Source organism: Aythya ferina, assembly GCF_964211825.1.
Source record: "Aythya ferina genome assembly, chromosome: 19".
Classification (NCBI taxonomy): Eukaryota; Metazoa; Chordata; class Aves; order Anseriformes; family Anatidae; genus Aythya; species Aythya ferina.
Window position 1 is genome coordinate 11,011,384 of NC_140309.1, and position 21,935 is coordinate 11,033,318.

At 51.0% G+C, this 21,935-nt stretch overlaps 1 protein-coding gene and 1 long non-coding RNA gene across 2 annotated transcripts; both read left to right on the forward strand.

Moving 5' to 3' along the window:
• Positions 1 to 50: 50 nt before the first annotated feature.
• On the forward strand, positions 51 to 8,569 carry MRM1 (mitochondrial rRNA methyltransferase 1). The gene is made up of 5 exons (XM_084492943.1): positions 51 to 998; positions 1,466 to 1,559; positions 3,407 to 3,527; positions 7,569 to 7,688; positions 7,827 to 8,569. The coding sequence occupies exons 1-5, from the start codon at positions 217 to 219 to the stop codon at positions 7,868 to 7,870; spliced, it is 1,161 nt and encodes a 386-aa protein (XP_084349069.1). The 5' UTR covers positions 51 to 216; the 3' UTR covers positions 7,871 to 8,569.
• Positions 8,570 to 12,620: 4,051 nt separating this feature from the next.
• LOC311421252 lies at positions 12,621 to 14,280 on the forward strand. The gene is made up of 2 exons (XR_014684766.1): positions 12,621 to 13,485; positions 13,614 to 14,280. It is a non-coding gene; the product is annotated as an uncharacterized lncRNA (long non-coding RNA).
• The last annotated feature ends 7,655 nt before the right edge of the window (positions 14,281 to 21,935 follow it).

The window sequence follows — 21,935 nt, forward strand, 5'->3', positions numbered from 1 at the left end:
CCGGCCGCCCCGCGGCGCTGTGGTGCGGCCCCGCTCCGCTCCCCCCACACAGCACGGAAGCGGCGCGGCGGGGCCCACGCGTGTCCGCGACCCTTCCCGGGGCGCTGTGTGGGCTGCGTGGGCCCCTCCCCGAGCCCACGCCGCTTTTGGGGCTGGCTCTGGTGTTTTGTTTTTTTCTTATTTTATTTTTTTATCCCCCACCCCACGCGGGTGCCCATGGAGCAAGCGCTGCGGGCTCTCCGCCGTGGGGCCGCCAGGGTGGTGCTCGGGGCTGGGGGCCACGGCCCCACGCGGGATATTTGCCCCCCGTGGGGCTGCCGGCCGCTGGGTGCTGGGCCGGGGCCTTCCCCAGGCGCTCAGCTTCCAGCTGCGGCCTCGCAGGGGGCGGCTGAGGCGGGGGGCGATGCCCGCGGCTCCCCACGGACACGCGTGGGGCCGGAGCCCCGGAGCCGGAGGGGGGCCGAGGGTTGTAAGAGGGGGTCCCGGGTGGCTGCAGGAGCAGGGCAGGAGGGGTGGAGGTGGCCTGGGGGTGAGGTCCCAAAGGCCAGGAGGAGGCTGGAAGGGCTGCCCGTGGAGAGGATGAGGGGCTCGGAGATCCTCTTCGGCATCGCGCCGTGCGCCATGGCCCTGTCGCAGTCCAGGAGGGATCTGTTCAGGCTGTTCCTCAAGGAAGGTGCTGGTGCTCGGCGCCTGGTCACCAGCGAGTTCGTCCTTCAGGCCACGGCCCGCGGGGTGCCTGTGCACCATGTCCGGAGGAGAGAGCTGGACGCGCTGTGCAGAGGTCGGGTGCACCAGGGGGTTTGTTTGGAGGCCTCCCCTCTGCGTTTCAAGAGTCTGGAGGAAGCCGAGGAGCCCGATCTGGGGGGTGAAGAGGGTCTGAACCGGCAGCTGGTTTGGCTGGTGCTGGAGCAGATCCAGGATCCCATGAACCTGGGCGCACTCCTGCGCTCTGCCTACTTCTTGGGGGTGGACAGAGTGGTGACCAGCCAGAGGGACAGGTACGGGCTTGGGTGTCTGCAGCTTCGGCACTGGAGTTTTCTATTCCTCCTGGAGCCCAAATAGCTTTGTAGCCTGCACTGCTCAGCAGCTTCTTTAGAGGGCTTTCTAAGACTGAGCTTGAGAACTGGATTTGGGCAGTTGCTGCTCCGCGTTGCGCTCTGCAGGGAGGCTCCGGGTTGTCATGTTCCAGGCTGGTAGGGAACCTCCCTGGGTACCCTTTTTAAAAAACTAATTTTCTGTTTTAATTGTCCAACTGTGCACAGAACTGCTGCAACTTATCTCTTGGGTTAATTTTTGAGCCCTCCTATTCTCTATAGGAAAATACATCCGTATAGCGAACGAGATTTTTTGCAGACTAGATGGAATTGCCTGCTGCACAGGCAAGAGAAGGAAATAGAGAAGCAAAAATCCTCCTGGTCTTCCTCTTTTGCCATCATACGAAACTTTTCCTTTTTTTCCCTTGCAGCTGCCCCTTGACTCCGACAGTGAGCAAAGCTAGCTCTGGAGCTATGGAAGTCTTTGATGTCTACAGCACAGATGACCTCCGGAGCTTTTTGAAGGTAGAATGATCCACATTTTTTTTTTCTTCCAGTATCTTAGTGTAACATATATATGGGAAACCTCAAATATTGCATGTGCTGAACAGAAAGGAGGTGAAGAAAGAGGACTCAAATTTTTGCAGCGTTCTGTTCTCCTGCTCTGTGTTCCTGCTCGCTACTGGTGCTCTGTGCTGTAGGACCTCTCTGATGGGCTCGCACCCGCAGTCCGGTTGTGTCGGGTCGGGTTGGGACAGTTGCTCTGTGCTGTGGGTCCTTTCTGGAGGATGGTGCTGGCAGGGTAGCAGTGGGTCTGTGCTGCGACTCGGTAAGATGGGGTCTGTCTCACTGTCTGTCCGTGGGGACCAGGGCTGGTGCTGCTGTCTGCAGCAGGTCTTTCCCAGCGCACACAGAGGCAGCGTCCCAGAGCCTGGCACACGATGGCAGCATTGGGCAGCCTTTGGAGCAGGGGAGCGAGGAGAAAGCAGGGCTGGGTGTGAGCCGCTGAGAAGCTTTTTACCCTGTACCTATGCTGCGAGGTGAGATAAGGGCCTTTGCAGAACACAAAAGGGGACTGCACCACGTGGAAAAACATGATTTAAGCTGAAACAAACACAGGAGAGTTGCTTTGAATTAGCGTGAGTCCATCCCCTGCAGTAGCACCACACAACTGCCCTGACTTCTTGTGGCGGTGCTTTGTGCCCTGGCTGGACTGGGAACCAGCTGAATGCTGCCTGCGTGAGGCTGGGTGATGTGGCCAGGGAGTGAGGAGCCACAGGCTCTCCTCTGCCTTCCTCTGTTTGCGTGGGATGCCCCAGACCAGTACAGCGGTGGAGCTGGAGGGTCCAGCAAGGTGTGGGAGGGCAGAAGCTTTGGATCCGTAGAGGGACAGAGGCTCTCTTGGGGTAGCTGCATGCCTCTGTCCCTTTGAGGAGGAGCTGATCACATTCCACACAGGGGTAAGCCTGGAAGCTTGGTGCTAGAAAACCAGCGTTCAGCTGTACCATAGGTGTGCGGCCATTGGAGCTCTAGAGGATGATGAAATGAAAGGCACATAAAGTACATTGATATTTAATTGAAACAGCTGGAAGAATCACTTTGTTACTGTAAAGCCTGAATTATTAACATTGGGAGCCATTGCAGCAGTTCATTTAATTGGACCCAGATTCACCGGCCTAACCCTTGGCATTGCCTGGCTGGTGTAAATTTGATATAACTTAATGTAAAAAGCACCAGTTTCACAGGAAATGAAGCTGGCAAGAAGCAGTGGCTCTTTTATTGTTAAAATGGATTTCTAAGACAAATAATTAAGGTTCTTTTCACTAGGGTGAGGGAGGGAAGGCTGGTTCTCTGGTTATGTGAAGCACTGAGTGTTGAGTGCCCTGCTTTTTATATGAGCTGATTTTTGGCATCCAGGTTGAAAAATGTGTAGTTGTGTTTGAAAACGTTCCTGGGGGCTTCTGATGGCTGAGGCTGCGCTTGAGAACTTGTGCCACATTGCTCTGTTCATTAGCATTATGCTGATTTGTTTAATGCTACTCTTTCTGTGTACTTTGCTGCCAAAAACCCTCCTAGAACTGTTACACTGGCAGAAAAAGCTTTTCAGTTGCTTTTTGTTTGCTTGATAAACTGGAACAAACAACAGGAGGAAAATAACCCGCTTTTAGTTTGTTTTGTTCATTTTCCTCGTTCCAAGGTTTGTGTCCTGGTACTAGTAGGACTTTGGTGGTAAAAATGCAAGGGGTGTCAAAAGGCCAGTCAGCTTAACTGCAAGTCTAAAACATTTATTTGGTTATGTACATATCTTACTTTCTTTTTAAGCTTGAAAAGTTGCTGTTGTTTTTAACATGTATTTCCTTTCCTGTTCCCAGGCTAAAGCTGCAGAAGGCTGGGAAGTTGTGGGAACGGTGAGCAAGCCCGAAGAGGTGGAAAACGTTCCTGTCATCAGTTGCTTGGAATTTCGGTGGAATAAACCCATTATTATAGTAATAGGTATTGTCAATTGACAGAGCTTTGGGCTTGGTGGAAGCATGTGTGTGAGGAACTGATCGGGGTAGCATGTCATCCCCTAAGCTAGTTTCAGGTCTGTTACGTTCTGTTATGCTTTGGTCTGGAAAAGAAAAGCTGATCGAGAAGCACCAGCGTGATCTGTGGGCAAATAAAACAGAGGCCAAGAAGAAGGGGGGAGCCTGGAGGTTTCCCAGTAGGAACTGTAAAGAACAAAACAGTTTGTGCAGATGAACAGGGAGTTTAGTAACTGCAGAGGGACTACGTGGCAGTTCTCAGTAGCAGGGCAGGGCTGGGTCAGTGCAACCACAGCACGTTGCTTTGTGTTGCGTTCTGCAGTGCTGTTGATCCTGTTGTAGGGCCCTGAACCTGGATTTTCTGTGTTGGTCAAGCACAGACCTGGGTGAGAGAGACCCAGGAGGTATGTGTCTGCTTGTGCTGTGCTGAGGGTGAGCTGTCCTGTGTCTGTGCTCCGGTCTGGAGATGTGGAGATGATGTTGGGGATGGTCAGAACAAAAGGCTGGGCTTTGTGGCCAAGACCACCACCGAGATCGGTCTGTGGCTGCTTGTGTGTGCCTGTGAGAAGGCAGGAGCTGCTGGCCACTGCAGTGCTGGTAGGAAGGGCGGGTTTAACCTCCTCCCTGCCAGAGCTGTGTGCTGTGAAACTTGCAAAGGATGCTGCCTTTTCTAGGCAGAGTTTGAGCTGTGCAGCCTGCCAGAAGGTGAAGAGAAGGGGAGTAATGGCCCTGTGGCAGCCAGAGAAAGGGATTCACCCAGGAGTGCTGCTCTAGGCACCCCTGTGTGGCCATCCTGTAGCCCCCGCTTTGTGTCTGTCACCTGGCACGAAGCTGGTTTGAGCTTTTACACTTGGAAGTGGTGTCATGCTGGCGACGAGCCATCAAGGGGCTGTAATCCTGCCCCGTGCTGCGGTTTTCTTGGCTCAGAAGACATTCCTTTAATTAAAATGTTTATTGAACTCCTAGAAATACTGACAAGACAATGCAGCAAATCTGGCATCTCTACAAGATGTGTGAAGCTATATTATAAAGGGGATGGGGAGGCTGGCAGCGATGCTGATGGACCACAAAGAAATGCATCCCAGAAACAACGGCAACACCAAGAGAAAGGAAGGGGGTGAAAGTGGCAGTGGTGTCATTACCTTGAATTATGAGAGATTTCTCCAGGAAAAAGTCCAAATATCCTTTTGTCAAGGGAGATTGGAGGCTGATGGGTAGATGCATAAGGAGAGCTCCCAGACCTTGCAGCAGTAATGATTTCAACTCTCTGCTGAGCACTAACTCTTCACTGAAAAGAAAATTGAACATTACAGTTGTCTGATGCTGGGGTTGTTTGAAGAAACATCCTAGATCTGAATATGTAGCGTACCTGCAGCCACAAATAGAGAGCAGCAAAGATATATTAGCATGGTAGCGAGCATTGCATAGATTGTCTTGTAAGTTAAGCATTTGCAGACTTGAATTCACCCCCCTGGCATCCTCGCTGGCTTGGAAGAGAATGATTTGGACAGCCCAGGTGAATGTTGTCTGTGCTAGAGGTGTTGCCTAAGGTGCCCAGCAGGCCAGGTGCCCTTCAGGCAGTGTCTTGTGTGCCCTGTGTGAACAGGAACAGGTTGGGAGCACTTCGGTGGCCAGGGAAGAAGAGTTGCTGGGTAGTTTGTTCTTACACATCCAGTCTTCAGCTTGGGTTTTAAGGCGGTGGAAGTGGTGGTTTTATCAAGCTGCTCATTGTGCACCTTCCTCAGCACAGCCCCTTCTGCCTGGCTTTGGACATCCTGCACCAAAAACTGCAGTTGCTACACTGGTGTTAATTGCAGGAGGGGCAGGGAAACTCCTGTTCTCTCATTTCAGCCAAGCTCAGGATTTCATGTGCTGTGGTGCAAAGTGTGCTGTGTGGTTTGGAGGAGCAGGAGTGTTTGGAGCATGAGTCTGATCCCATATGGCAAGTCGGAGTGTGAAGGTGAGGGGTGGTGCATTATTACAGGCTCCTGTGAGCACCAGACCAAGTCCTGGGCAGTACTGCATCGGGGGCAGGCATTGCCAAATAATTAAGGACAGTAACAGGTGCTCTGTCACTGAGAGACAAAACCATGAGATCAAAGCCAAAGATCTGAAGTGGGAAGCGTTTTGTTCACTGGTATAAACTAGGATTCTCTCTGATTTAGTCGATACTCCCTCCCACGTGTCACAGTCTGTGCAAGTCTTTTTGCCCTGAATTTATAGGTCCTAATTATTTTAAGCAGCTAGAGCCATAAAAAGCTTTGTAAAAGCTGGAAGCAAAATTGCTGCCTTTATTAGGAATCGTAAGGCCCGTATCAGGGAGAGGAGGGGATTGCTCCAGGAACTGTGGCACCTCTGCTAATAGCTGCTGTCCCAGTTGGAGAGCCCCGTGAGAATGTGGTTTTGAGAGGCTCAGGAGACAAATAGTGCTGTAAGATCTAAAACTTTCCTGCGTTGAATCAGGCAAAAGTAGGTTAATGTACATATTTTTATTTCCTTGGAGCATCCCTAGAGAGCCACAGTCTAGTGATGAAGGCAGGGCGGGTTGTGGGAGCCCTGTCTTTGGCTCCCTGTGTCACTCAGGCCTCCCAGGTGGCCTCAGATCCCTTGGCCATGCCTTGTCTGTGCTGCTGGCTTAAAGCAGCAAGAAAAGAAGGGTTAGGATGGGATTTTGTTTTTCTGAAGGTCCATTCACCCCAGCAAAAGGGCGCTTTTGCTTATTTTCTCTGGGAAGGTGATGCAAGATGCATGACCAAATGCCTGCTTTTCCTTACACAGAGTGCATCTTGCCTGTTAGATCAGCCAGCGAAATGTGAGACAGGGCCTCAGCGTCCAGTCTGTGAAAGTGGTAATAACAGCACTCCCTGTGTCGTGCGGGAGGAGGTCTCACACAGATAAATACATAGAGACTGGGCAAGAGCTGGGGAAGAGCTCTAAGCAGACACCAAGGGAAGAACTTTGTGGCAACTCAGCCCAGCTAGGAGCTCGTTTGCCTTCTGGAGGAGAGAGTCTCCAGTGGCAGAGACAGTGCCTAAAGCATCCGTGATGCTGTTAAACCTCAGATGAGTGGAGGTGAGCTGAGCAAGGCCTGGTTGCACACACAGCGTGTGCCCCGGTGGTGCTGCCCTGGGTGAGTCTGGGGTTCAGCTGGGCCCGGGGTCTGGCTGTCGAAGGGGAATGTTTGGCATCCAGCGTGCTGAGCCTGGTTTGTTAGAGGGTGGGCACGTCTTTGAAATGAGCCAGGTATGCTTGCAGCCGTGTAGCTGTCTGTGTAGCTCTAAATAATGAATGTGGAAGAAGTCTTTGGGGAGCTGAGCGGGCTGGGAGGTCTGTGGTCTTCTGCATTTTCACTTGTCTGCACATAGGATTGTTTAAAGCCTCTCCCTTTCCATTTCCCTTTGTGACAGTGTGAGTCAAACAACTACTAATGACCTGGGATAGATTTCAACTCTGTTTCACCAGTGTATCAGCCCAAACATATCAGGGCTGTTGGATGGTTTAACAACTAATCAATTGAAGCCTCTGGTTAAACTGTCTGCATTCACAAGTTGCACCCAGCTGGTGGTACTCTGCGCTGAAAAGGCTGAGCCTGTCGCTGCCGATAGGGCTGTGGGATTTGCTGTGCCACAGTAGCCCGGTGGCCTCGTCTGCCTCGTGCCTCTGGCAGCAGCCCGTGTACGTGGGCAGCTGCCCGCTGGCACCGTGGGTGCTTGCATGGGGGGTGCTTGCACTCGAGCTCCAAGTTTCTGTGATTTACTGGGTGTGCAGGTGTGTTGGGAGGGTGTTGGGAACACTGCGGGTACTGGAGAGTGGGTCCAGGGAGGTTGGAGGGGGCCAGGGATGGCAGGGAAGGCACCCAGCTCGTCACTGGTATTTCTTGGCTGTTGTTTGGTGGGGTTGATGAGGTTGGTGAGCGGTGAGAGAGCATAGCAAGACCTGTACTCGTGACAGGGAAGAAGGAACGTGGCAGCAGCTGTGAGCTGACCTGAGTGGTGTCTGTGTTCTGCAGGTAATGAAGGGGATGGACTTTCCCTGGAGACGCAGCTCTTGTGCCATCGGATGCTGGCCATTCCCCCTGGCAGAGCGCTTCACCCAGGGATCGAGTCGCTGAACGTCTCGGTGGCTACTGGTAAAAATACTTCTGATGCACAAGGGCATCAGTCCAAACTTCTGCACTTAAAAATCTCGAGCATCTAGGCTCTCAGAATGATTTTCTTTTAATTTTTTAAAAATATATGTTTTTTGTTTGTTTTTAAGTTTGCTACAGGTATTCTCCTGCATTCCATCTGCAGCCAAAAGCTGAGGCAGTGACTGATTTTTATTGTGGCACGTGGTGGAGGTCTCCCAGCCTGGACCTTTTGCAGAGGGAGGCGGCTTGGCATTTCATGGCTGCTTCCAGTCGGTGTGGATGTGGAATTGCTCCTTCCAGGCTTTTCACCATCTCTACAATGTACAGGGTGAGCCCAGTTGGCCCAATCTGTGTTTTGGCTGGTGCACAATGCCACCACAGCCCTGGCTCAGTGCTTGAATGCCTTCAAGCAGTAGGTAACACCTCCCACCCTCAGAGGAAAGGTTGTAAGGAAGAGGAGATAAAGCTAGGTTTTAAAAGCAGACAGCCAAATCCTTCGTTTTTTTGCAATAAAATAGCCAGTGTTGGCTGCAGGTCTTTTTTTTTTTTTTTTGCAAGGGGACTTACATTGCTCGGGCTGTGGAGAGGATTTTGGGCTGCAGCTTAGAGCCAGTTCTTGGTTGGCACCCTCCTAGCTGCCAGGAGGGTGCTGACGACAAACAGATTTGGTTTGGGACTACTCGATAGCAATTTATTCCCGAGGCAGTTCCCCTGTTACATATTGCTATTTGGAAGTCTCAAGTGCAGCCTGTTGTATTTGATTGTAACACGAATCTGCGGCCGTGCCAAAGGATGGACACGACCTGTTCGAAAGAGCTGTAGTGGGGAAAAATGCAGCCCATTGAAATAAAGCCTCTGTGAAGATCTCTTGTAGACTGAAATCAATCCTTTTTGTGTCATATATAAACCCTGAGTGTGATCAGTGGAACGGGGCTCTCCCTTCAGGTGGGAAGGGGGGTGTGGAGCTTGTTCTCCTCATTTAGGGAATTTTTTCCTTCCATGGTGGGCGAGATGCAGCTGGATGCTGAGCTGCCCCAGCACCACAGTCCCCACTGATGGCATCGTGGGTGCAGGGAGAGTGGTGACGGTGGTTTCATTTGCAAATATCCTGGTTGAAAACCAGGCTGGCTAAATTATTGAGAACCAAATGAATGTTATCGCTTAGCACCTTAATTATTTTATTTAGCTACTGTGGCCCTTTGCATAGGATTCCTCATTAACACTTAATTTACAGTGCCCTTTAGGGATAATTTCAAACAATTCAGCTTAGTCTCCCCCCTCCCCCCTTCCAAATGAACAAGTAAATCACTCAGAGTGACTAATTAGGACTTTCCTTTGAGCTAAATGAAGTCTGTAAACCGGTCTGTGGATGTGGGGTTTTTTCAGATGTGTCCCTGGGAGAGGCTGGCCGGCCTTGCCGAGGGCAGTGGCTGCGGTGGCGGCTGCAGGGCTGGGACAGGACACGTCGCTCTGCTGCTGCAGCAGCTCTGGGGGCTTCCCTGGCCGAGGAGAAACGAGGAGCATCGCCCAGCCAGGGGCTGGCCTGCAGGTGGGATCCTGCTCAGCCTCGCACTGAAACCTGCTGCCGTTCAGTGGTGTCGAGTGCTCACCTCTGTCACTGCAGCTAGAGAGGGTGCCTGGTGTGTGGCAGCACATGTCCTGAGCTGTGGCTGCCCCTTCGGTCTCTTCAGGACAAAAGGACAGAAGCCAAATTCCTCCAAAAACGCCTGCTGCAGTGCCAGACATGCTTCTGTGCCTGCGTCTGAAATTGTTCACCAAACAGCAGCGAAAGGTCTGGTGGACTGCTGGGGTGATGGCTGCTGGGCAGGTGCGTAGCACTCGCTTTGTGGGCTGAATGTATCTTTTTTTATTTATTTTTTTAATGCTGAAATGAAAAGGCAAGGGGCCAGTGAGCCTGCTGGCAAGCCTTCCCTGCTGGCGCTGATCATGCAGCCGTGTCTGCCCCAGCAGAGGGTGCCCGTGGCTTAGATTTGCTCATTTTTCGCAAGACAGGGTCAGCACTTGGGGCTAGCTGAGTCTTGAGCAGCAGGGATGAGGATAAAGCCTTTGCTCTATTCTTAATCTATAGATAAGTGTATATAGTTTTTTTTTTTTTCCGATTTCATACAAACTGCAGCTTCTTATTTAAAAAAAAAGCAATAATTTCTTTGTGCAGTGCTTTAATAAGAGGAGGCACTTCATTAAGTTTGCTTGGGTTTGGGAAAGCCGCGCACCCTCAGACCACGCGTAGCTGTGCTGGTTTACCTCCCTAATGAGGAGGCCGGTGAGTAACGATGGAGCAGTTACTTTTTTGAACCCAAAAAACCTCAAGACCTTGGTGCCCACAGTGGCTCCGTCAGTGGGGTGAGCGTGGGGACATTGCCAGGAGCCCTGGGGTGGGGGCCTGGCCGGGTCTCTCCGTCCCCCTGCACTGTGATCGGTTTTCCTCTGGGAGCAGTTTCCAGCAGTCTGGTCCTATTTTAAATGTGCCAACGAGTGGGTTTTCCCAAGCCTCGCAGGCAGGATGGATCAGAATCCCTGCAGTCACTCTGGTGGCTCAGCATCCATCTCTGCAGCGACTCCCCACAAGTTGCCCCGTGCAGCCGCTGTCTGCGCAGCACCTTGCAGTGGCACTGGAGCGTCAGACCGGGCTTACCGGGGGCTGTATGAGCTTTGCATTTTAAGAAGCTCTGGTGCTTTATGGTTATTTTTAACAGTTTGTCTGCCAGCTCTGTTGGCACATCCAGGGAGTGCATCTGCTGCTGGTGCAAGGCGAGGGAAACGGGGATCTGAGTGCACAAACAGACCTCGTGCCTGACTGCTGCTCCACGGGTGTCATTGCTAGTGCAGTAAATCCCACCCTGGACAGCTACAGCCACTGCATTCAGCACCTCTCCCTCGGCGTTAACTTTTGGCCCTGCTTTGCATCGCTGGTGCCCAGCTCATGGACGTGGGCTTGGCTTCTGGCACAGCCGACACCTCTCCTCCTGCCCGAGCTGCATCCTGCTGTGGACCCAGCACGCCTGAGGCCTCGCGCTGCCGGGAGGAGCACGGGGACCTCTGCAGAGTGGCACCTTTTGAGATGGAGCCTTCTGCTGCGTGATTTGCCCCCGATCTAATAAATGCGATCCATTAATTGGATCATTGCCTGCTTCTCCAGTTAATTTCCTGGATATTTTTAAACGTTAAAATGTAGTTTTTATAGTCTTTCATTATTTTTAGCCTTAAGCTCGACTATAATCGTCCCTGTAATGTAACTGTAAAAAACTCCCGGCTTTATATCATAAAGGAGGACATTAATTGTCATTTTTTGTGTACATCAGCAAGATCAAAACATGTTTCCTGATTACTTCTGTTTGTACATAGAGTCTCTTTGATATTTAGATATGAATAAAGTGTGTGTGTGTAATTTGAAAGTCAATTCTTCCCTCCCTGCTGCTTGTCATGGATTCCTCTCAGAAGCATATTTACCAAATTGATTTTAAAATTTAGTAATTGCCCTTCCAAAATGATTTCTCAATAATCAAAGTGTCTCTAAGCACAGTGGCAAAATATTTGTCCTTGCTAGCTCAGAAGATGCGCTCCGCGCCTGTCTTTTTAATCTCAGACCAGGCTGAGCGCAAATCTTTTCATCCCCCAAAATCAACTCAAGGGAGAACAGGCTTGGAGAAGCTCAGCTAATGCCCCAAATTTAGGTTCTGTGCACAGATTATTAACGTGACCAAAATCAAATCATTCCATAAAATCCTCGACTGGCTCCTAATGAGGTTTCTTGAGAGGGGCTTGCAGTGTTTTTGGGCAGGGAACAGCTATTTTCTCTGTGCCACGATCGGCGCTGTGCCACGGCTGGGGCTGCCCCGTGCTCGTGCCTGGTGCTCGTGCCGCCTCGGGCAGCTGGGCTGTGTGCAGTGGAATGAGATCGATTTGGCTGCTCCAGGGCTTCTCGTTCTCATTTGCAGCTGCATTCAAGAAAGTTGTGGGTTTGCTATTTTTTTTCTAAAGCATCTCTGGCACCATCCCTGTTATACTTAAGCCTTGTGCCCACCCGATGAGCACAGGCGCAGGTCTCTGCCAGCATTAATTGTCCCATTTTTCTGCAGCAGCTTTATAACGAGGCCGTGCTGAAAATCGGGTGCGAGGACTCAGCCTGGGCACGCGGCCCCTCCGGGTGCAGCGGGGAATCCTCCAGCCGCGCCGCAGCGATGATCGGAGTTTGTAAATGTAATCAACCTTGAGGTCTTGTTACTTCCACAGGTGCAATTAACATTACCATCTGCTAATCCGTGATTAACGATGTTTACAAATATGCTACAACATGTTAAAATGTGCCTGCGCTCTTTTTTTTTTTTTATTATTATTATTTTTTTCCCCTCACCCTGTTTTGGTGCGAGAGCTGTGCCGGCGGCAGAGGTGCGACGAGGGCTCCCGCCGGAGGGCTCACCGTGCTCCACCACCAACTCGCAGACATTTTGCTTTCATTACTTAAAAGTGCTGTTAAACTCCAAACCAGCTGTAGGAATGACAAGTTCAAATCAGGAGGTCAGTCCTGCTAAATGGGATTTAATTGCACGGGGGTTGAGGTACAAACTGATGAATCTGAATAATAAAACTTTGTTGGAGGCGACATATGGCACATTTTAAAGTAAATTTTTATTGATCGTCCCACAACTGATGTGTTAATGGGGTGGCAGTCTTTGCGTTGGGTTGGAGATTGATGTGGAGTTTTAATAACGTCACCCAGGAATATTGTGGGTTCTAATAGGAGAGTTTTATAATTCAAAAAAAAAAAAAAAGTGTTTTCTATTAACTGCCTCTTTCTTTTTAACACGGAGAGGAATACATTATATCTCTACTGTATGTCCTCCAGATCTAGGTTACATGTAATTGCTCCGTAATTGGTAGAACCATGTAAAAGCCATGGTATTTGCCAGTCAACCCTCCTAAGTTACCATGAAATTGAAGTGTGATATTTATTCCCTATAAAACTTGCGACCCAAATATTGTGTAAGATGAGGCTTGGTTTACGGCAGCGGCGTTTTTGCAGGGGCTGTGCCGTGCGTGATGCGTGCACGTCTGGGGCTGTGTGCCTGCATTATCATAACTGGAGGGTATTGGGCTTTTTTTTTTTTTTTAATAGGAACTGGAGGGGGTATTTTGCTTTGAGGGAAGATGCTTTAACTTCACTTGGGCTTCAGCCTCAGGGTGATTGAAGTTATCTTGCGGTCCAATTCAAACTGATGGAGGTTTTGGGGATAGCTGAAGAAATTCTTCTTGTGTTTTCAGTGGGCTGGGGTAGCAATTATGCTTACCGTCTTTCTCAAAGCCTCTGGAGATAAAATATTTGTCCGGGTATTGGGATCTTCAGCTGGGAGATGCTCTGCAAGTACACAGGGTTCTTGTTAGCACTAAAATAGTGGTGACTGGCTTCAGCCCTGAGACGGATGTCACTGCCGAACACGGGTACCCAAATTCAGAGATAAAAGATGCGCATTGCGTGCTCCTTGCAGCTGGATGCTGTTTGTGTTTAATTACATCTCCCAGCGCATCACGCTGTTACGAAGTTGTTTGTGCTGAATGCATTTCGTATGTGCAAGCAGGCACGCCAAAATGATGCTGACCAGGCCACTGGGAATGCTGCTGGAGCCCGTGGCAGCATCCCTCGTGGGCTGTGTCCATGGGGAGCTCACGATCCGGCTGCTGGAGGCTGCGAGGTTTTTGCCCAGTCGGTGCAGAATGGATGGGTGGATGCAGCGATGGCTCAAATATGCTCACTGCACAGCTTTAGCTATGCACAGAGGTAATTGGCTTGCTTATGATCAATAGTTTGATATATTTAAAAATGTAACAATGTGCTCTGGCTTGATGCAAAGTTAAACCTGCCAATTTTTTTTTTATTATTATTATTTTTTTTCTGGCCTGTTTTAGAAGCTGCCAAATCAGCAGTGTTTCTCCTGCACTCCATAAGTGTTAGCTCAGCTCTTTTCCCTGGAGATCTGAGGACCGGACTCTGCAGGTCTCCACGATGCTGAGCTCTGTCCCAGGTCCTGCTCCAAGACTGATTTTGGTTGCACGGTGGACCAGAGGAGGTGGCGGTGTCTGCCGGCGCCTTCGCAGCTTTGCCAGCCCTCATTAGCACCTTCCGGCGCGGTGCAGCTTGTTCAAACCATATCACAAGTCTTCTGCTTGAGATTGCATCTGTGCCTAATATGCATTTTTATATAAACAAGGGTACTAAATGGCCTCTCAGTTCCCTCTGTAATGTCTTTTTTAATGGAAGGTCCTGAATTAAGAACATATATATATGACTCTAAGAATTTTCTAAGTGATATTGAAAAGCTATTGTAAGGTAGGATTCCTTCTTGCAAAATTATTTTAATGAGGTTCCAGTTTATTTTCTGGCTATATTTTACTTATTTAATCCTCCAGAGGGGTTTTTCAGAGGCAGCATCTCATTTTCAATGCAACTATTCTTAACATTAGGGAAAACTACCTTTCTGAAATGCATGAAGGGAAAAAAAAAAAAAAAAAGAGAGAACCAGAGGAAGATGTACGAGATAAGAATAAACTTGAAAAGCTTTGAGGTGGTTTATGGCTTCTCTTGAAAGAATAACAGTTCATGTATTTTTGTTATGGTGTGGTTTAATGATGCTTGCAGAAAAAAGATAAGGTAGAAATGGAAATATAAAATTAAACCAGCAAAGTGAATGTGATTATTTTAGTTACTAGTATTACCTGGGGAAAACGCTCTCGGGGTTTTTTATCTAGACTAAATATTTGCTTTTCTAAAAGGGAAAGCCCTCTGCTGCCTCAGCCCCAGGCTGTCGGGTGAAATACTCCCATGGTCCAACAGCTGTGGGAGGATGGGGACATCGCTGTCATCATCTGGTGCCTCTGGCCATCTGTGTCCATGGGTGCCCCTGCAACAATGCTCAGGGGGCTGAGCACCACTGCTGTATTTGCTGCCCTTTGGAGGCCGCCCTGCTCCCAGGTGTGCCCATCAGCATCTGGACCAGGATGCTGGGCCTGGCAGTGAATTGTCCTGGTCCCGGGGCTGTGCCAGGTGCCACAACGGGGAGGAAGGTGGCCCTGGCAGGGGCTCAGCACCAGCAGCGTGGGTGCTGCTGCATCACTATGAGCAGAGTGCAAGGCATCCTCTGTGCCTGCCCCAGAGGCTGCTCCTTCACCAAACCTGGGCACGGCTGGCCCGTAGGCAGCATGGACCTGTCCCACAGCACCCCATCCCACCCCAGGGTGCAGAACTAGGACAGGATTCATCATGTCCCCGCTCAATCCAGGTGCACCAGGCAGGGCTGTGTCTGTCTCGCTGCAGCTGCCGTGCACAGAGCCATGGCACTGGGTCGCGAGAGGTAAGCTGGCGGATGGACAGAGCCTGCCGTGTGGCCTTGAGCTTCACTGGGTAGTTAATTTTTCAATTTCTTTCATGGGTCTGGAATGGCAAAGAGTTTGTTTATAATTAAAGTACTTGAAGATTTATACTTTAATTCGAATAGCTGAAAAGAAGCAGTTTCTGTGTAGGTTTCTTCACTATCAGAATCTAAAACAGATTATTATGTAAATTTTTTCGATCCTAAATTCATTATAATATTCAATTTCAGGAAATGCTCTTGACCATCTGCTGCTGCTCTAAGAAATGAGTCTTGGAGATTGTTTACTACCAGAAATATTGTAGGTATTTAGGATAGATCACAGCGCAGTGTGAGGGCACGGTGCTTATTCCTGCAGCCCGCTTACATAAATCCCTGCCACGGGCCCAGCGAGTTGGAAAGTGTAGCCGTGATGTCCCCTCTGCAAACCTACAGGGATGCCAGGAGGGGCAGGAAGAATTTGGGGGGAATTTGGGTAATGTTGGGTGCCAGGTGGGCAGCGAGGGCCTTGTCTGCAGGCCTCAGCCTTGCCTTTGGGCTCTTCCTCAGCGTGTGTGTGGGTTGGTAGCCCCCAGTGCCCAGCCAGCTTTAATCTGCTTCTTCCCAGCACGTTTTATGACTGAAGCAGGTGTTTTATGACCATCAGGTGCCATGGGGTGAGGTGCAGGTGCAGATGTGCTGCAGGACAGGCCTGCATCCTGAGGCGCTGCTCCTCCCCAGGCCTGGCACCTGCTTTAGCTGCTGTTACCGAGCATCTGCAAGACAATAAAAGATTTTTCTGACCACCCCCCAGCCTGCTCCCACACGTTTGAGTTTGGCTTGGCATTAAACGTGGTTTCTGTTCCTTCTCCCCCACCAACACGTGCCAGCTCTGCTCCCAGCCCCATGGCTGCACCGATCGATCGCTGGGGCCAGTGCTGGGAGCACAGCGAGGGCACCCCGGGGGCTGAGCATCCCCCGAGCATCCTCCTGGCATGGGGACGGAGCCACGCAGTGAATTGTCATTAATATCGAATTATGTACAGGGCTTGCAAAGAGGAGCTGCTAATAAAGTGGCACGGCCTTCAGGAAGGCTGCTCGTGCGTCTGGCTGCATGCACAGAGGAATGTGGGAGTGCTGAGGGATGCCTGCAGGCAGCAACGATGGCAGCAAGAGTGTTGTAGGGCGGCAGGCACTTTGTAGGAGCAGACACCACGGGCCCACAGCACTGCTCCTGGGAGTTGCCCATGCAGGAACAGCAGACTGTTTCCTCAAGTTTTGTTTATTTATTTTTATTTTTTTTTTGAAAACCAGGTTGCACTGTGATGCCTGTGGGCCCTGCAGGCAGCGGAGAGAGGCGGTGATTTCAGTGTGGATTTATAGGACGGGCACCGGCAGCCCTTGGACAAAGGGCTGCTCTGCTCTGCCCATGGGTTTTGGGGCTCCCTGCTGCAGTGGGGCTGGGCTGAGCTCCCCCTGGCCCCATGGGTGCTTCCCCGGTCCCACGTGTGCCCCATATCCATCAGTGATTCCCCACCCCACGTTTTGGCAAGCATCGGGGCGGCCTTTGTGTGTGTGCCCAGCAGATGTGAGCACACCCGAGTTCGATTGCTGCGACCGCCTGGGGAATATTGCTAACTAATTATAGAAAACAGAAGATGCACTCCCCTCCTCTTGCTTTTTTTTTTTTTTTTTTGATAAACATTGTCTCCTCTCAACAGCTGAGTGTTTAATTAGTGTTGATTGCCGTTCGCGTGTTCAATAACTGCTCATCAGGCGGGGGTGTCCGCTGATGCAGCGTGGCCTGGAGCGCGGAGGAGCGGAGGGTGCTGCTAATTAGGGATGCCATTTATTTGGGTAAGTCATGTGGACAGCAGCCCAGCTTTTAGGTTAAGTTTCAAGGTTAAAGGGGAATGTTCAAAAAAAAAAAAAAAAAAAAAGCAAAAAAAGCAAAAAGCCCCTCATTTGTGAGGATGGGGAGCTCTGCTGGCACTGCCACTGCCAGCTGGGCCCCTGCTGGCACCCACCTGGCCCTCGTGGGGTGCAATCCCTGCACATATCCACACACACACACCTATTTAATGCACGTGAGCCTGGGCACGTGTGTGGCTGCATCTGTGCTCCCAGCATAACCCAGCCCTTCAGACATTCCCCTCCTGCCCGTTTCCCTAAGCTTTGCCCCCAAAACGTGCTGCTGTGTGGGGCCGCAGTGCCTGGCTGTGGGCAGGTTCCTCAGAGAGCAGGTTTCAAGGAAAGAAGCAGCTTTGCTGCTGCTCGCTCTCAGGCCACCCAGCTGTGTGGGAACGCTGCAGTTTACAATCGATGTGGGTCTTTTTGGATGTGAGGACAGAGGGCAGGAGGCAGCTGCTCAGGCTCTTCCTTTGCCCGGAGGCGCTGGGACTGGGAGCATGTGGCCGTGGCATGGCCAGCTCTCCAGCACCGCCTGCCAAACATGATGCAAAGCTCTCCTGTTTAGATGAGGAGAAATAAAACCTTGAACAAGCACAGCCGTGTTTATAAAGGCACACAGTGAGTCCATCGGGAGATGGGGGAAGAGTTGACATGAGTGGGTTCATTTCTCTTTCCAGGGATGTGCACCTGCACCAGGCTTGCCCTGATGGCCAGAGTAGCACCAAAACACGTGGGGACAGCACAGGAGCATCCCCTGCTATGGGGACATGGTCTGGGGACATGGCCAGAGCTGTGAGTGGCAGGGCTCACGCTGGGTGCCCCCAGCCATGCCCGGCGCATCCCGCTTTGCTGCACGTCCCCTCCCGCTGCGGGCAGGACGGGGGGGCAGCAGCTCAAACAGCAAACGAGCAAATGCCCGTCTCCTCCCGGCACGCTTCCCTGTTATTTATTTATATGTTTATTTGCTGTGCTGCCTGACAGCGGTGATGGAGCTGTCATGCTTTGGTGGCCACCAGCTCGTGATCCAGCACCTGTTCTCCGTGCTTTAATCTCTCCTCGCCGCTCACACAGAGTCTATACATAACCCCCAGCCAAACAAAACGTGAAGAAAAATCAAATCTAATTACATGCCATTGATTTCCCTCCAAATTTGCTTCTAATACACTTTTTGACTACTCCTTGATTATTTTTTTTTATTTTTTTCCCCCACTTTTCTCTTCTCCTCTCCTACCCCTCCTCTCATTTGGCAGCAGCCTCTTCCCGTGGTAGCGAGAGGCTGCAGCCTTGCTGGACATGCTGAGCCTGGAGCAGCTAGGAGATATATGGACAGACATGGTTTTTTTTGCTATGACTAGGAATAGGGATGCTCTGTGCGATGCACCTCACCTTAAGGGACAGGTAGGACCTTGCAGCTTTCTTGATGGCTTTTCCCCTTCCCCTCCTCTTTCTTCTCGCTAAACTCGACTTTTCTCGGTGTACCGGGACTGCTGTGGCAGAGCTGCTCCTATAAGCAGGGCAGCATTGGGGTGAGCCAGGCTGGGGGGATGGGGGGGCTTTTTCCCATCACCAGGCTTTGCTGTGGCCACGTGCTGGAGCAGGGCAGGCATCCGTGTGTCTGCTTCTCCTGCAGCTGGGTCCGTCCCTCGCAGGTGGGGTGGGGAAATGGGAACGCGAGGACTGCCGGCAGCCTCTGCTGCATTTCCCTGTGTCCTGTGCAGGCAGGGCACTGGTGCGTGTCCCCCCTCGGCTCCCCGTGTCCCCCTGGAGCTGGCAGCGTGGGTGTAGGTGGGGAGGAGACCCCCAGGCCATGTCCCGATGGTGGCTGTCACCACCACCGATGCGTGGCCCCGGTGTCACCGGCGCGAGGGGGACGCCCGCCAGCGGCAGGAGCCCCGGCAGTGCAGACTTCCAAGGGAGCGGCCAGATTTATCGTGTAAGGAGAAATACTTAGGCTGAAGACAGTTCAGTTGTGTTAATTATGGAAATCTAAAGATAATCTATATTTAATGTCAAATTTTTCTCAAATCTACTAAAGAATGAGGAGAATATATGCACATGATGACATTTAAATGAAGAACAAGGTGCAATTAAACTCCAAAATGTACAGTAGACTAATTGGGAGAGGATGACAAATATAGTTATCATCAGCAACTAATTAGGGACCTGCTTTAGCTTTCCCTGCTTGATTAATCTTGACTAGGTGTTAATAAGTTACGTGGGACTGGCCGTAACTTGCGGTGAGGCTGTTTGTGGCTCCGTCTGGCGTGGCACCACGGTGGTTTATGGCCAGGCAACGCACGAGCTGGCATGAGGACGCTTGGTGCTGGGGGGTACAATCATGTTAAGGGCTTTTGATTTATGGGGTGACGTGGTTTGGGGTGGGCACCCCCATTTCATGGGGCTTTGGGTGGTGTGGGGCAGCACTGGCGCTGAGGATGCCTCGATTACTTCCATCCAAGTGGTGCCCAGCGTACGGTTTTCGCGTGGTTTTGACATCTGATCGGCAGTGCAGGCATTTTAGAGGCCTGATTTATGGGGAGGGTTTTGCTCTGTGGGTGTGGGTGTGCCTTAGGGCTTTCCCTGGTTCCCAGGAGGTTTTGGGGTTGCTCCTGGTGTGGTTGGTATCAGCGCCGCGCCGCCCACCTGCGGCACCGCGCCGGTGCTGCTGACACCGCCGAGATTTACACGCTTATCTTTGTGCGTTGAAAGGTAAGAATAATAGTAAAATGTTAATGCCGCGCTCTGCATATAACACTGTACATAAAGGACTGACATGACGTGGGAGACAGATAAATCACCGCTGCGTTCAGACGATAATCCGCGGGAGGCAGAGTAACGCACGGGCTCTCCCAGTGCGGGGAGGCGCATTGGAAAACATCTGCACAGCCCAGGCTGGCTCCGAGGTTTGCTGGAGCACTTCTCAGAGCTAGTTTTTATGGAATTGGGTCTATATGTTCGCCGTTCCCTGCTCATAGCAGGTGCTGGGTGCTCACAGGTGGGCTCGCTGCGGCGTGCTGCAGCCCTCCTGGGTAGCGCTGGGCCAGGACAGCCAAAAAGCTGCACCGAGAGCCAGGAGAGGCCCTGGGAAGATGCGGCAAGTGGGTTCCTTGTGCCAGGCCTGGCCAGGATGCTGGGGTCCTGAGGAACAACCCCGAGTGGCTCAGCACGGTTTGGCACGGCTCGGCACGGCTCAGCTTGGCACGGCACGGCTTGGGAGCAAAGCCATCACCGTGCCGAGGACGAACTTGGCTCAGTCACCATGGAAACGGTGGCCAGGCCCCGGTGCCGCTCGCGTGTGCACAAGTCCCGTTGACCTCACTTAGAATTATTACCTTTAGCCAAATAAAATAATTTGCGTTAATAAAGAGACCATTTTCTCTCGGCTTCCAAGCGAGCCTTCCCCAGAAGGCAGAGTGACTCCTTAATTACACTTTTACTGCAAGGTGATTAATGTTCAATATGTGATACTCCATTTAAATAAGTCGCTTATTAACACCTTTAATATGTTTTAATTTTTTTCTTCTCCTCTTTTTCCTCCTTCCCCCTCCCTGTGGCGTGAGGTGGAGCTCTGAGACTGGGCACAGGCACCCGCGGGCTGAGCTGGGGACCCTGTGGCCCTCCAGAACCACAAAATGTCCAAAACAGGGAGAAAACCCAATGTGCCAGGGGCCAAAAACAGTGAAATTAAATGGGGAGCGTGCCGGGAACCCCACTTTGCTTCCCCTGCTGTGGGAGGCTGTGGGCAAGGGGCCAACAAATGCCCCCAGAAAAGCCTCTTGCTTTGAAAAGGCACCTGGTGCCCATTCTCCACTGCACTTAATCTGTGCTGTTGGGCTGAAAAAGGACGTTTGGTGCTGATATTTCAGTGCTGGTATTAGTAAAAATGACCACAAATGTCGCTTTGTGTGTAATTTTGGGGACTTCATTTTTCACCCATACTCATTGCTTGGTTGGTGCTCGGCTGGCGCTCAAAAAAAGGAAAAGAAAGGAGCTCTGGTTACTGCCTGAAATGGATGGTTTCTCATGATTGCAGATGAAGTTGAAAAGTCAAAGAGTCATTTTATTTTCTCTCAGATCTTTTTAGAAGTGCTTTTGTTTGTGCAGCCACATATGTCTACAAATATGTTATTATTTGTCACACAAAAGACTGTATTAGTGGTAATAGCCTTTTCGGGATTGTTTTGCTTTTCCCACGTGCGATTCTCACAAGGCACACCGTAAGGAACCTCAGCGAGGCTGGCAAAGCCCCTGCTCGCCCATGGCCTTGGCTGGCACCCGGTGCTCCAGGTGGAAAAACCTAACTTGAAAAAGTACAAAAATACAGATCTGGCCTCGTTGTGGGGTGTATTTATTGTTTTCTTGGGCTCTACCTCACAGCCGTGTGCTGTGTGTTGGTGGGTTATCCCAGAGCGAGACATTCACATCACCTCTCTGGGGTTCCTGAACTTCTCTGTTTGTCCCCACAGGGTGGGAAGGGACGTCCCAGCCCCAAATTCATCAGTTCTGGGCCAACTCTCCAAAAGCACAGCTCTACTTGTTGGGGTTTGGCTGCTGCCCCCCCCTGGAAACAAGGTCAGTCGTTCCTCCTATTTGGGGAAATGTTCAAGGGAACCTGCTAAAGAGCTGCCCTGCCTGCTGCTGAGGGGCTTTTGCTGAGAAACACTGCAGAGTTAGATCCAACCACCCAGAAACCGATGATTTATAAGTGAATTTGCCCCTTAATTTGTCAGTGAGAGCTTCAGAGGCAGCTCGGGTGCTCCCAGTTATAAACTTGGCAGAGTTGCACCTGGGGAGCCCCAGCTCCCTCCTGATGGTGTTGCAGGTTGTAAATGCCTGAAATGCAGATTCACTCCTTAATTTGCTTTGTTTTCTGCCCTTTTGAAGGGAATTGGGTGTTTGCTCCTGTACGACAAGAGCTGGGTCTGGTCCCCTTGTGGCTGATTTTGTTTTATTGCTTTTTCTTTTCTGGCAA